General features: G+C 47.2%; 1 protein-coding gene across 1 annotated transcript in view; it reads left to right on the top strand.

Moving 5' to 3' along the window:
• The window catches only part of OSBP2 (oxysterol binding protein 2), a 117,404-nt gene that overhangs the window by 27,786 nt on the left and 74,880 nt on the right, over positions 1-14,738 (top strand). Inside the window, 1 exon segment of the mRNA XM_056342587.1 lies at positions 2,926-3,134. Within this exon segment, the coding sequence (XP_056198562.1) occupies positions 2,926-3,134 (209 nt within the window).

Genomic DNA, 14,738 nt, shown 5'->3' with positions numbered 1-14,738 from the left:
ACAAGGAAGAAGTGGAGAAAAATAGCAGAAGGCTGATGGAAAAACAGACAGATATGGGACTTAAAGCAGAGCTACATAACTGAGGGTTCAAAGCTGCGAAGCAAGAGTTGTTCGCTGCTTCTGGAGTCTGAAGTAGTCTTGTACAGCTGGGGTGAGGTCTTCTCACTGTTAGGTGCTTTATCATGCACGAATAGCTTTCAAGCCTTCAAAACTAGTTGGAAATAAGTGTGCTGTTTGGAAAATAACTTCAGGTAACAAGGCTGAACTTTAAAAAGCAGTCAGGTGTGTGAGGAGCACCAGTTCTTCTCTAGACCTTGTGCTCTGAGTTACTTTGCTGCCCTGAGCAAATAGTTCATCCTCACCCACGGTGCTCACACCAGCTGCCTGTGGCTGATGCAAACTGTTCTATAAATTGTCAAGGCTGATGAGGCAAGAGCCTGTCCTGCCTCTGGATCTGGTGGCTCCTTCAGTACCCCCAGGGCATTTCAGACAGGCCTCCATCCAGAACTGATGGGGCAATGTTCCTGGGTGAGGACTGTGCTGCTAGGCTTGGGGGGGAGGAAAGGGGCATGTAATTCTACAAGTGACTGCAATTCCTCCTGCTATTGCAAGTCGGTGAGCAACTGTGTAGTAATGTATTTTGCTGAAATACTAGCAAAATCCTTGCAATGATTGCCTGACATCTGCTGAATTCCAGCATGTCATAATGTTAGGAAAAGGGTAGGAGAGAGGACTCTGGAAATGACTCAGACAAGAGCATTTAAAAGTATACAAGGCATATTTGTCCTATGATAGCATTGTCCTGCTCCCATCTCTTTCCCCCAGCATGGTCACCTGGACTTAAGGGAATTTACAGTCTTGAAAACTCTCCTCGGACCTTTGACTAGTTATGTGGGTAAAAATGGTGAACACGCTGAGGAAGATTGAACTGCTATGGGAAGTGATAGCTGGCAGCAGAAGGGAGGAAAAGGGGAACTGAATTTTCAAAGTGTTAATGATGGCTGTTCTACATCAGCTGTTTAACAAGGTCAGGAGTGTGGACAAGCTGGGAAGGATCCCGCCTTGCTGTGCAGTGTAAATGCAAGGTGGTAAGTGGCTTGTGGGTGCTGGGGGGAACAGGGGATGGCTGTGGATCTAGAAGTGGTCTAATGCCAAATGTGTTTATTGTAGTCCCACTTTCAGGGAGGGAATAGGCAGTGTGGCAGGGGGAGAAGGCACTGGGCAGTGGGAAGGTTGTCAGGGTGGATGAGGAATGAGGATTGGGAGTGGGTATGCATGCAGCACAGCTGATTGATTTTGTCCATCCCCTTTCCCATTTCAAAGTAAAAAAAAATTAATGAACTAAAGTAAAAGGTGGATGGTAAAAGATGGAAAAATACAATGAGGATCAAGGAAAATTCTCATGTTTCCTCCTGTCCAAAGGTCCTCGCTTCCAGGTGCTGCTCAGCCCTTCCTGGCTGGAGGGACATGGGGGTTGCAGCCTCTATACCCCAGGCTGGAGAACATGCAGCCCCTGGGGTGGGAGCAGGGCAGTGGAGGCCAGTGGCTGCCGTGTTTGCCCTGGTCTTGCTGGGGTTTGTGTGGTGTTAGTGATGCTGTCGGCTGTGCCTGTGCTGGCTGCTCTGAGTGTGTCTGCTGGGCTGGTGGGAAACCTTGAGGACTTACTGGCTTAATGCTTGTAGAGCTATTTTAGGCATCTGCAATGCAGCAGTGGGTGTGGAGGCAGTTTTGGGACTATTTCAGCCTTTATCTTTGTACCCAAGTGCCTTAAAAAACCTAGTCTTTGTAACTATTTTTTAAAAAATTGCTTCAGTTGCTTCTGAAAACACTGTTAAGTCATGTTTTAAGAAGTGGCTGTCGGTTTCTATGTGGCTCTTCCACAGCTTGCATGCTCTGAAAAGACAAGGCATCTCTGTGCACAAGAAGGCGGCTCTTGGCTGGTGTGGTACTGGCAGCATGGGACTGGCCGCTCTCCTGGGGCCCAAGAGCTGGTGAGGGGAAAGAGGAAAACTAATAAATAATAAGTAGTCGTTTCAGCTTTAAAGCTAAAAGCCCATGGAGAGGTAATAATGTCTGAAGATGTGGAAATATTTTCATGATAGAGCAGCAGCTATTGTGGATGCTGCACGGGCTGTTGCTTTGAAGCAACCTGCTGTGCTTTGTCCTTGGCTGGGGCTGTGGCATGAGGCAGGGTTGTGTATGGGCTGGGGGGCTTTGGCCCCTGGACATGAAGTCCTGGATGCAGCTGTCAGCAGTGGGATCGTTGTGGGTAAGGGTGGGTTCTCCCTGGGATGTCCAGCTGGGGTGGAAGGAGGACTGGTTCTTTGGGAGGTGAGCCCCAGGAATGCTTTCTGCTCATGTGGGTGAGCCTACTGAAGTTCAAGAAGTGCTAAGCAATTTTGCCAGTAGTAAAGGTGCTTTAACAGCTGAAAAAGAATTGTGCTGCTTTAATTTGCCTTACAAGTGGAGATCTTTGCATGTGAGATCTTACCACAACTGGAGAAAAAATAGTGATTGAAAGGAGAGGATATAAAGAGCCACAAAATACTAGATGCTGGAGGTGGGATAGCAGGGAGAAGGGAGAAAAGCAGCAATGCAAATGAGATGAGAAAGGCCAGTGGTGTGCACTTGGTAGTTTTACTTTTAGGGCAACCAGAAGCAGTCAGCACAGCAGGATGTGAAACCAGCAGGCTAAATGATGGGGGTGATGTTTGTACAAGGGAACAAGCTCGATCTATGTGCTACATCCCATCCTTGTTTTTCTGTTCGAGGAGCTTGCCTAGCTTTGGTGGCTTTGATGGGCTTGCTGCCTGCTTGGGACGTTTCCACAGGTCTCCGCTGAGCGGGAGGGAGTTTTGGTGGGATTTTGGGGACAGGCTGGGTGCAGGGAGACTGATACTTCTTTTTCCCTCTGTTCCCCTGCAGGACGCAGGCAGAAATGGCCCATACATGTCGCGGGACCATCAACCTGTCCACGGCTCATATCGATACAGAGGACTCTTGTAACATAGTGCTTTCGAACGGGGGAAGGACGTACCACTTAAAGGCAAACTCGGAAGTGGAGAGGCAGCGCTGGGTCACAGCCCTGGAGCTGGCCAAAGCAAAAGCCATCCGCATGAGGAACAACCAGTCAGGTAGAGTGTGTCTTAGTGTGCGAATCTGCAACTGGATCCTTTTTAAAAGCTCCTTGTAAACGAGCTCTTCTGTGCTAGCTAAATTGTGCAGAAACCCTGGCAGATACTATTTCATATGCAATTAAAAATAGCTGGTGGTTTCACAGAGACACAAAGGGTTTTAAACAATACTGTGCGTACCAAACATAATCTCATCTGGTCATGCAGCATTGAGCAGGTCTTTAAAGCCCCTGGTAGTGACTGTAAATTATAGCGAGCTGGTAAAAATGAGCTAATGATGCTTCTTCTGGAAGGCAGGATGTATGCGCCTTTGTCCTGGAGACTTTGTATTGGTCCTTGTGGACAGAGAGTGCTGTAAGAGGCACTGAGTGCAGTGGTCAGTGGCACTATAGGGAACACCGGTTCACAACACAGTGCTGGAGCTGTGTCTTTCTGATTCACCCATAGCTTAGGATAGTTTGGTAGATGAATGACCCATATATTTAGCCGAGCTGTCTCTCTCCATACATACTTCTCCTTCTGCCCCCTACACTCACTAAGCTATGGTGTGGTGTTTATTAGTATACCTTTGGGGCAACTGCATTAATATAAAGCTATAAAGCTGTCAGAGAGCCATGCCTGTTATGCAGTCCACAGTGTCATTTTTACTGTTCCATTGTGTAATGGATCAGTTAGGTGCTTAACAAACAGAGTATTTTAGAAATATTTCAATGTTCATAATTCTTGGGATTAATGTTTGGTTTTCTTCCACAAACAAGCATGGCTTCAAGTTGCAGAGAGCAAAATCCATGAATGTATTAAAAAACTGGTTATCGCCTCTGTCCTAAAATAAAACCACTGCCAGATCTTACTTTGAATGCTGGAAATCAGGCCTTATACAAGATAAAAGAGTTAGCAAGCGCCTGATTTTATAATGCTCTGCTTAAAAAGAAAATGTAGCTTCAGAAAATGCACCGAGTACTTCAGAAATGGTGTGTGTGAGGGTTAGACAGAGGAAAGCTGTGGTACTTGTTGCATACATAGCCTGGGCTGTTTTGGTGCAGTGCTTGTATAGCATCTTGCTGTCCTGGTCCAGGTTTGGGCTCTGGGGCAGCTGCAGGTGCTGTTCTGTGCTATCAACTACAGAGAATATGCATCTGTAGGTAGAATGTTTGTGAAGCTTATCTCTCAGAGTCACCACCGAGGAAGGTTGTGGTTGCTTCAGTGCATCCTCTGCTTCCCCAGGGGAAATGCTGCTGTGTGCACACCAAAACCACAGTGTGCCACGGTGTGACTGCGGGGTGCAGCTCTCTGTCTAATGCTGCTGGCTTATGAAAACACGCAGTCAACATAAAATTAGTGTAACCACACTTTCAGAAGGGAGCGCATTAATATTTTCATGTGTGCACCAGTGGGTGGGTTGTTTGGGAGGCTGGCTGCCAGAGGCACTGTGCGGGCAGAGTCTGTGCTTAATATAATGGTTTATAGAGAGCAGCAGAATGCCAGAGTGCCAGTGGTTTGACTTGCAGGAGAATAAAGCCCTGGTCCTGGACTAATGTGGTCTGACTTTTGTATAATTAGCCATCCCACAAGGTCATACAGAAGTTGATTAGTGTGTGAGCCATTTACCAATTCCCATAATTGTTTAAGTATGCTGTGTTCTGGGGCACTAGCATCTATGGATTTAATTACATAAAGTATTGTGAACTCTCTGTCCCTTAATATTTCAGCTGCGGTATGTATGTGAATACTGATGGAGAATACAGCTGACTGAAGAGAAGATGGAAGTTTCTAGGGACCCTTGTTTTGCCTGGCAGAGTGTGACATTGTGCCAGGTCACAGCTGTGGTGAGCTGGGTGTGATGGCTATTGGTCCTCTGAACATCCCATAGTGGGAAGTGAGTCCTCTAGCTGGGTGGGTGTTTGGAGAAGGATCTTGCATGTGAGAGAAGCTGGTGTGTGCCTTTACCTTTACTTTTTTGAGCGTCAGGCTGTGGGCAGTGCTGGGGCAGGCGGGGAGCGGCACAGGCAGCTGGCTGCTGAGCTCCCGCCTAGCCAGGGGCTGCAGGAGGATGTCAGTGATGTTGCCTCTGGAGTCATGCACAGTTATTTTGGTTTGTGTCTTTACACAAAAATAGCAAATGCAGAGACTTCCTGTCTTAAGGCTCTGGACATGCTGACTTCCTAACTCCAGCGAGCTCAGGCCATTCAGGGTAAGGACAGTGCAGCAGCAGTGCTGATTTGGCTGCGGATGCTCGTTTCTGAGCTGCCTCACAGTTGTGCTGACTCAGCTGTTTGCAGGGCAATGCTGTGGTTCAGGCCAGGGAGCTGATGGGAGAAAAAAACTAAACCAAACTCTTGTTTTTCCAGGCTTTTCTGATCTGATCCAAGGGAATAAGACACTCTGTAAATGGGTGCTGAAACCTTGTGCTGTGGAGTTAGAGCTGAGGATGTTGGTGAATTACTTTATAGCTTGTTCACCTGGCTGATGGTGTTTTGTCCCACTTAGAGATCTTTTAATTAATGTAAAGAATGAACATGTGCCAACTGGGAGGGAACATTGATGGTTCTGGGAGGCCAGAAGACTGGGCGAGTGTTGCAGGAGGCAGGTGAGGAGGACAGAGAAGCAGGTTAGTATCTAACACTGCCTGCCCTTCTGCGGAGGAACACGAGAAGCCATCCTTGTGGTGATCTCACAGGCCCTGCCTGCTGCCCTGCCCACTGCAGGGGATGCAGCAGGAACCCATCTTTGGCGTTGCCTGCTGGCGCTCAGGAATGTGGGGGCTCTGGAGGTGGCATGTCTGGGGAGGAGACGGCTGGGTTTGTTGGCTGTTTCTGAGATGTCTGCAGCTAATGAGTGCTGGGGCGGTCTCATGTGTGGAGCAGCTTTTCAGCTCTACAGTTTTCAGCAGGTGAGGAGCACCCAGGAGAGGGGAGGGGGTGTCCTTCATGGTGCTCTGAGGTCCGTTGGAATCGTCCTCTCCTTGCATCCAAAAAGCAGCAATGTGTTAGTGTGGAATTAATTAATTTAAAAAAAACCAAAAAGCCTGTCCTCTTTTTGGACATGTTTTAAAGATGAGCCACACTTGAGTCGCTGCTGAAAATAAAACATGCTCAAGTGTAAGCTGGAGTTCTCCACTAATTTGTGTTTCTGCAGAAATCAGTGGTCTCTCCCTGTTTTACTGGCAGTTGGGATGTGATGGGGTGCTGGACCAGCAAACCAGGTCAACTCTGCAAATACCTAGACTACTGGGAGATTATTTTGGGGTGGATGAGAAATCTTTTTCCCCCAGTAGTTACCTAAAAAACCAGATACAGAAGCGTTTTTAACTTGGAGTACTAGCTAGCTCAAGCTGTGCGCGGAGATGCCATTTTCACAGGACTGTTTTTCATTTCTATTTTTAAGAAATAGCAAAACCTGTACCCAAACAAAGTATGAGATAGGAGACTTTGCTGTTCCCTCTTGTGTGTAACTGAAGGAGCTCTGGTTTCCCCTCTACCCAGTGTGTAGCTGGTACTATTTTGGTAATGAGCTGTGAGCCTGGACATGAGTAAGTACTGATAGATGTCACCTGAGAAAGCTCACTGTCCTCATCCTGCCTCACTGGTGAGAAACACGCCTAGTGATACAGGGTGTATTAGTGGCAGAAAGCGAGAGTAGAGCTGGGTTGTTGTCTTGGCGTTCTCAATTACCATGTGGTGCTTAATTCCTCTAAAATCAATGTGTAGCGTAGCATTAGGACAGAAGGGGCCCAGACCTGGCTGGATGGCTCACCTTTAGCTGCTGCTCAGCCAAATTTGGCATTCCATTTTCTAGTTGGATTTATAAAGTGTTGGTGAAGTCCTAGTAAACTTGATTTGCCCACAGTACCCAGCTCCATCACCCCATGGTGTCGGTGCTTGGTGTGGGCCTGTGCTGTTTATCTGTCCTGAAAATCAGATTTCTGTAATTGCCCTCTGTTCACATGACTATAAGCTCTTGAATAATTCCAACCTTCTCCACTCACCATATTGTATCTGCATCACCCCTTGAATTTTTGTCAGTTTGTGCATTGGCCTCTTGACAGCTCCAACTTTGTAGACTGGCAGCAGCAAAGAAGTGCTTTTATCTGCTGCTTATATTCGCTTTTCTGTCTGCTCTTGTGGCTTGGAGGATGCAAACTTAAAAGTATTTGATGGCTGCGGTTAACATACCTTTTTTTATGGCAGTAGAAATATTCTTTCTTTTTAGGGCAGTATCATGAGATACAAGAATTGATTGTGTGAATGGTGAGAATTATTTTCTTGGCTATGTGATGAGGAGAGTCTTTGGAAAAGCCTACAAGAGGAGGGTAGAAATCTGTGACTGGTATTTTAAACACTAGGTATTGTGTTGGGAGAGCTCTGCAAAATGAACTTGGGCTGCTTGGTGATTGATTAGAGATGTGAGGGGTTGGTGACTTCTTTTGACCCCCTGCTCGGTGGTTCCTGGGAGGAGGGAAGATGAAATCCACACTGTGATTCAGGTCATTGACTGAACCAGTGCAGATTTTGGGTTGACTGAAGGCACTTTTGGTGTTCATGATACTAAAAAACCCAGGAGTTAACTGGATAGGTGTCAGGGCTCATATCTGTGCCATGACCAACTCATCTGCCAACTCCCCTCAAATGCATCTGGTGCCTCACACTGGGGTCAGGGCTCAAGAGATGTCAGTGTGGCAACAAAGCTGGGAACACTGAGAAAAGAGCAAAAGAGAAAATACAGGTTTGCTTCGCAAGCAGCTGTGATGCTTGTCCCCTGGAGAGGCCCTGGCTCTCATCACACTAGCTCAGAAAGTTTTCAGCAAACTTAAGCAGAACCCTAAAACCCGAACAGGCACAAGATTAACCAGACAAATAAAACCTCCTCCACCAAGGGAAGGTGGATGGAAAAATTTACTTTCCATCTGGAAGAATGACAGCTGGAGGTGTGTGTGTAAGATAGTAAATGCTGCAGGAATAGATGGGGACAATTGCTTATAACAAGGAGGAAATTATCAGGTCATAGGTTTAAATGAAGCAGGAATAATTAGTATTTCATACAACACAAAATTAAGTGGTGGCACTTGCTGTGGGAAGTTAGAAAATCAAGAGAGATTGAACAGATCTGGGCATAGTTTTATCACTCGTGGATATAAGCTGTAACTTTCTGTATACAAAATGCAAACCAGGAGGTCCTTAAGCAGCACAGTACTAAAAGCTTACCAGCTGTGCCCAGAAAAACTCCTGCATGTGCCCTGTCCCTTTATCCTGTTTCTTAAGTACTAATTACAGTTTGCTTGCTAGAGAAGAGATGAAGCTGCCTGGGTGTTTGGGCTGACCTTGTGTGACCATCCTGGCAAGGCTGCCACTGAAACAATGCTCCCCAAAATATCTCGGTTGTGCCTGTCTGCCTGCATGTGGCATTTTCAGGCTCTTGGGTTTGTGACATCTGGGGGAGGATTCACTTTGAGACCAACACCCTGGCCATGACTGTGTGTGGTGTGGGTCTGGGATTTGGGGTAGTGGGTTGACTGCTTGGGTTGTCTGGTTATTCTTACTACTTTAATCAGCTGTTTTCTTAGCAAAAAGGGAGTGATTAAAAGCAGCATTATAAGGGCTTGTTTGTAGGCTGTAGGAGAGCAGCAGCTTTGAGTGGTGCGAAGCGGGAGGAGGAGGGTTTTTAGTGCTGGTGATGCCTTCTACTCAGGCAGGCTACTGGGATCAGTTTCTGCTGTAGCAGAGTGTAAAGGGAGAATAAAACTCTGGAGAGGAACACTGCTGCCACAGAGGCTGGTGATCCCACCACAGGTTAGGTGTGCGGTTTGGTGAGAGCCAAGGTGCAGCTCTCAAGGTTGCAGCTCACCCAAGCAGGCTGCCAGAAAGTAGTTCTGCTTCTGCATGCCAGATCCAGTCATAGTGCCTTTGTAGTAGTATTAGAAAGGATCCATAATTAGTTCGGCTTTCCTTTAATTGCTCTAGTGATAAAGCCAGTTTTGTTGCTTGATGTATTTTGGCTGTTCTTTTCCTCTTTCCAAGTAAGGGATTTGTTTGCAGAAGGCATTTTGACTTGGGAATGTGATACTGCAAAGCATCTGCAACCTTCTTTGCCCTGCTCTGTGAATTATCCTGTTGTTGCCCCCCCCCCTCTTTCCTTGCAGCAAGCTCCTGGCCAGGTGGCCGTGGTTTGTGCTTCTGCTCTGGTTGTGGCAGGACCAGACAATCTGCGTCATTGTTGTCCATATGCTGTTGACACCAGCTCATTGCTTGCTATAATAGTCCTTGCTATTTCCAGCTCTTTTTACAAAAGCGCTCTCTTTTCCCATCCTCCTTGTGATGTTTCTTCATTACACTGCCATCTATTTTCCCCCGTTCGTAGGGCTTGTGCCTGGAGAGGCACTGGCTGCCAGCACTCCGTTACCTTGCTCTTCTAATTGTCTTTTTGATCCTTGGAGTCTTGATTTTCCAGGGATAGGTGGCAGCCATTAACTGTGCCAGGAGCTGCTGCCATGGAAAAATATAATTGACAGTGCTGCTGAGATGGAGCCGTTTGCTTGGATTTGCCACTTCTAATGATTCCTGTCTCTGTTCAGTGCCTTCTGCTTCTCACTTGTGTTCCCTTCTGCAGTTGGCAGGATGCTCTGCCTCTCCTGTTTCCCTGTTAAGCTGCGACTGGGACAGATTGTTCCATCTCAGCCATGACTGGTGAGCCGTAGTCAACACTTCAGCTTCTCCTGTTGCGGCCAGAGGGATGTGCTGTGATGCACCATGGGTGTGTGGTGTGTGAACCCCCTGTAAGTCAAGGCGGTGTGGAGGAGAGACAGCTGGAGCCATGCCTGCTCTTAGGTACCATGGAAGGGGTTTATTACTATGTCAACATGGAAGTTTTCAAACTTCAGAGATTCAGCCAGTCCTCTTTCAAAAACGGCAAGATTTCTATGAGGGTATCACAATGGTACTTGGCCTTGGGGTTTTTCCATATATGTTTGGTTTTTTTATATATGCTCTGAAGAGTCCTTGTTGGTTCTTTTTGACTAGTGGTGTCTAGAAAAACTGTAATCCTGCTGGCTGGTTCAGCCCTTTCTTGGGGGTAACCCTGCTCTAGCTGTGTATGTCACTAATGGAATTGCAAGGCTTGATACTGATCTGATTTCTGAGTGTTTATTCTCCGTGTAATAAGGTTATATTAGGTTAGGCTTATTTAGGAATAATTGTGCTAGTTACCAGCCTTGCCTGTCGGATGGGGCCTGACACCCAGGGTTGGATGTAGGATGTTTGGAGGATATCGGAGCATGAAGCTTCCTGCTGGCTGCTGTGGAAATGGTGCCAGTGAGCTACAGGAGCCATCTCAAGTGGGTTTGGGGGACTTCTCCAGTCCTCTGTGCTCTCTGGGCTGCTGCTTTTGATCTCCCTGGCTTTTGCCTTCACTACTGAATACCTGACCTTAGCGAAGAGGCTGTGTAAAGCAATCCTCTTTTCTCCAGCTCTCCATAATCAGGCTGGTGGTGTACCCACAGGCTTTGCTGGCAAAGCCACATCCTGGTGGCATGGTGCAGGCACAGTCTCCTGCAACTCCCTTCCTTGTTTTGCAAGCCTTTGCTTTGCCACAGACGTGCTGGAAGTGTGTGGGACAAGATCCATCCCTAGCTATCATCCAGTGTGATGGGATGAAGTTCCTGGGCACCGTGCAAGGAATGGAAGGGCTTTGGGGATTGGAGGTGCGGAAGATGGCTGTGGTCCTCCACATCTGCTGCAGCTGTATGCTTGGGGATTCTCAGGTGATGGGACTATTGGCAGTTGCCTTAAACATGGAGGGTTATAGAGCATTTTTAAAATTTAGAAAAATATAAATTTTAAATTTAAAACTTCTTTTTAAGTCCAGGTGGTTAAAATGAGGGATCTGAATACATATCTGGCATGTTCTAGGAAATTCAAGTGGCAAGCGGAAAAAGTAAGTGAATTCTCATTTTTGTTGGTCTTAGTGTGTCTGATGAGGTTGGGGATTTTTCTCAACCTGTCAAGTTTCCAGGCCTTGCCATGGGAGGCCCAGGGGGGTGAGTACTTAATCAGGTTGTCTGAATATCTGCAGCTGATGAGATCCTGATGGATGGACATTCAGCTGAAATGGGCTGTAAACAGTCAGAGATTTGCACAGCTTCCAGCTGCTCCCTTTCTCAGGCTGCTGCCTGGCAATGCAAACATGAGGAGGATGGGGGGAATCTTTAGGATTTTCCTATGTCACAAGCCAGGAACTGTCCCTCCCCACTCCCCCCCCCCCCCCCCCCCCCCCTTTTTTTTTTTTTGCTAATCTGTTTTAATTCTCTTGTAACTGTTTTCCACTTACGTGTTGAGATAGTTACCCCTGAAATACGCTGACCTCCTTGGTTTGATGCTGATCTTTCCCTTGTTTCCCAGGTGCAATACTATGTTAACTATTATTCTATTGTAGATGTAATCCATGATGATAATTTATAGCAAAGGAACACAGAAAATGGTGCTTATGTAACATCACAAATTAAGCATTACAACAGGGAGCTCAGCAGAGGCTGCAGTATATAGGCCATCTCGGCTGCTGCAGCCTCGTCCTCTGGAGTGAGTGAAGGAGCTGTGCTGCTGCTGCATGTGCCGTGTGGCTGCTCCGTTCATTGCTGCTGTGGTGTCGATGGAAAAGGGTTTATTGTGCAACAGCAGCAGCTAAAGGCAAGAGAAAGACTGGCAAAACGCTCCAAGATGATCTTATAAATTTTCTTTTTAAAGAAAACACAAAACCTGCTATGAGGCATGGAGTGGTGTTGGGGAAGCAGTACACATTAGCATTGCAGACATGTGGTGTACCAGCAGGATTCAGAAGTAGGATGGAAAATGATGTCCCAGCTCATGGCGTTCCCCACCGCTTCTGCAGGACGTCCTCTTACACCTGCATGACAGCACAGGTACATCCCCACCGCCTCTGCTGGTGTGTGCTGCTGCCCTGGGGAGCAGGAGGAAGGGGGTAGTGGCACTTCACTTTCCAGGCAGTTGTCCTGCACTTCTATGCTGTTGGCAGACTTGTGGCACGAACTCGTGAAGCACATTTTAGGGCTCCTAAAATACAACTGCAGAAATCAGTGCAGTGAAGTAGGCTGTGTGTGGTGAGCTGTGCTCTGTGGCAGTGACAGAGCCTGCTCCAGCTGCTTGTTGGAACTTGATGGCCTCCTGTGTACTCAGTGTTACAGGTATGGCTGCATTAATAAATCCCCAGAAAATAAATAATTGAACCGTGACTGTGCAGAGGAGTGAAGGGGGCGAGGGTTTTGTTAACTGCTGCCGCAGCAGGAGCAGTGCAGCAGTGGGCAGGAGCCTCTGCTCCCACGCTGGTGCTCAGAAAGATGCTCCTCCTGGAGGAGGGGGGATGGCATGTGCTGCACGAGGATATCAGCTGATGACAAAGGCCTGAGATGTTGAGTGTGAACACAGCAAACTTTGGGTCTGCAAGATGTCATTGATGCTGTGATTTATAGAATTTTTGAGTGAAAAGTTGTTTTCGTGGTGATCTTAAAGGAAAGCTTTGATTATTTTTATTCCCCAAGTATAGAACAAGCATTGCTGTTAAATTATAGCCCACTTAATTACTACTTAGGCTACGAATCTGTTAATGCCACTGTGGCTCTGTGCAGAATGCCCTCTGCCTGCAGCTGGCATTGGGGTGAGGGATGCTGCTTTGGTGACTTGCAAATATTTGAGTCCACTGAAGTCTGGCACAGCTGCGCTGTGTGGAGCTGCACCAGCTGTCTAGGCCCCTTCTTTCATCTGCAAAGCTGGCAGGGTTGTGCAAAGCGGACCTGGGACGTGTACAGTGAAGGAAAAGGCTCTCTTTTGGCTGAGCTAATGGTAGGAGTTTGGAGCAAGTATACAGAGAGAAAAAAACCCTTCTTAGTCCTTACTTGGTCCTGCATTGTGGCTGTAGGAGCTGGGAGATAAGGCAAAATTAGGGGTCTAAAGTAGCCCGTTGTAGCAATAGCAGTCAGTCCTGTTTTCTCCTTGGTGAGTTGAATAAATGCTTCACCAGCAAAAATGGGAGGGCGATAAAGATCTGTGGTGAGGATTGTGCTACTCCTTGACTTGATAAATATAAAGGAAAAATGGAGACAGAATGCTTTCTGTCTTGCCATGTCTGTATTTACTACAAATTTCTTCCTGTACTTAAGTGCTGTGTATCATGTTGGTTTTTTTTTATTTTTTATTTTTCTCCTGTCCCTGGCTTCTGTGTTTCTTTAAAATCTGTGTTTTTTCCTCATTTCATTATTTATCAACCTCTTGCCCTGCACTCTGGACAAAGGCCAGTATTCGCTGTGAGTGAGTGCATGGCTTAAGTGTTATTTCCATCATTTCATGGTTTTCAGCTGTGATTAAATAAGTGTTTCCTATGTCTAATGGTTGGTGGCCTTTTTGTTGCTTCTGTATGATTTCATCACTTCCATGCATTTTTTTGTGACAAAAGCTGTGCAAGGCTGCAAAGCAAAGATCAGTAAAACCTGGGAAGCTCTGCACATGTTTTCCTTTAACTCATGTTTAATTATTTCACTTGGAGAATGACAAGTGGCACTTGGTTACTTCACCAGGGTTTGAAATAGCCTTCATAGGGTCCCATCCTTTGCTTGCAGTGGACAAAGTTTTGCTTTATCTGTGTGTCCAGTCCCTTTCCCTGTGTCGTTTTGAGCCTACGAAGGAAACAAGGAGCTGTTGGCTCTGCATTAATCCCTGTAAAGAGCTGGGTGGGCAGAGACCAGAGCAGACCTCAGGAGCCAGCACTGGCTGCTCTTGTAAATGCTGAAACCCAGAAAGAGCAATGAGTGGCTGCCTGAGGCTTGGGTTGAATCCTGTGCCTCTTTGTGGGGGGGATTAATCGCCTGATCCCTCCAGCTTTGGTCTGTATGATGTTGGCTGTTTTTAAGCAGTAATGGTGGAAGAATGGAGGCAGCAGCTTCAGTTTGCATTAATGTTGGTTTTAGTAATCCTTTTGAATGAGGACTTGTCAGTGGCTGGTTTGCAGACCTTGGTGCACCAGGGTCGTCAGAGAAGTTTGGTATTGGTAGTGGGAAGCAGAGGGCTGCTGTTGCTTGCTATGCTATGGTAGACACTGTTGGGCTGATGCCTGCCTCTGTTAGCAGATGTATTTGCAAGACAAATGAGTTAAACCTGCTTCCCTTTTGCTGGGGGATCATGGCATGGGCCCTGGAGTGAGCCCACGTCCTGTGCCATGGCCACAGTCCAGAAGCACCAGCCCTTTCCACCTGGTGAAGCAAATCCTCTGCCTTTGGTAGTGGCTTTGTGCAGCATGGGACTTCCCTGGGAGGCTACCAGCTCCGATGCCCTGAGCGAAGCAGGACACAAATGCTTGTGGGTGGCAGGGCTTGGGCCCTGCCCAGATCCCATCCTGAGGTTTCACCTCAGGGCTGCGGATGCAACTGAAGATTCTGCTCTCTGCAGAGGTAAAAACGCTTTGAGTAGATGCCTTCCTGCGCAGCCCTGTACCCCTTGCTGCCCCTTCTCCCTTCCTCCAAGGCAGCAGGAAAGAGCTGTTCGTCTTCTGTCCCCAACCCAGGTTCCATATCTTTTTGTTTGTACCAGCGTATGGGACTGCTTTGGA

Source organism: Falco biarmicus, chromosome 1 (assembly GCF_023638135.1).
Source record: "Falco biarmicus isolate bFalBia1 chromosome 1, bFalBia1.pri, whole genome shotgun sequence".
NCBI lineage: Eukaryota > Metazoa > Chordata > Aves > Falconiformes > Falconidae > Falco > Falco biarmicus.
The sequence above is the reverse complement of the archived record's forward strand: the minus strand, read 5'-3'. Positions and strand labels throughout refer to the sequence as shown.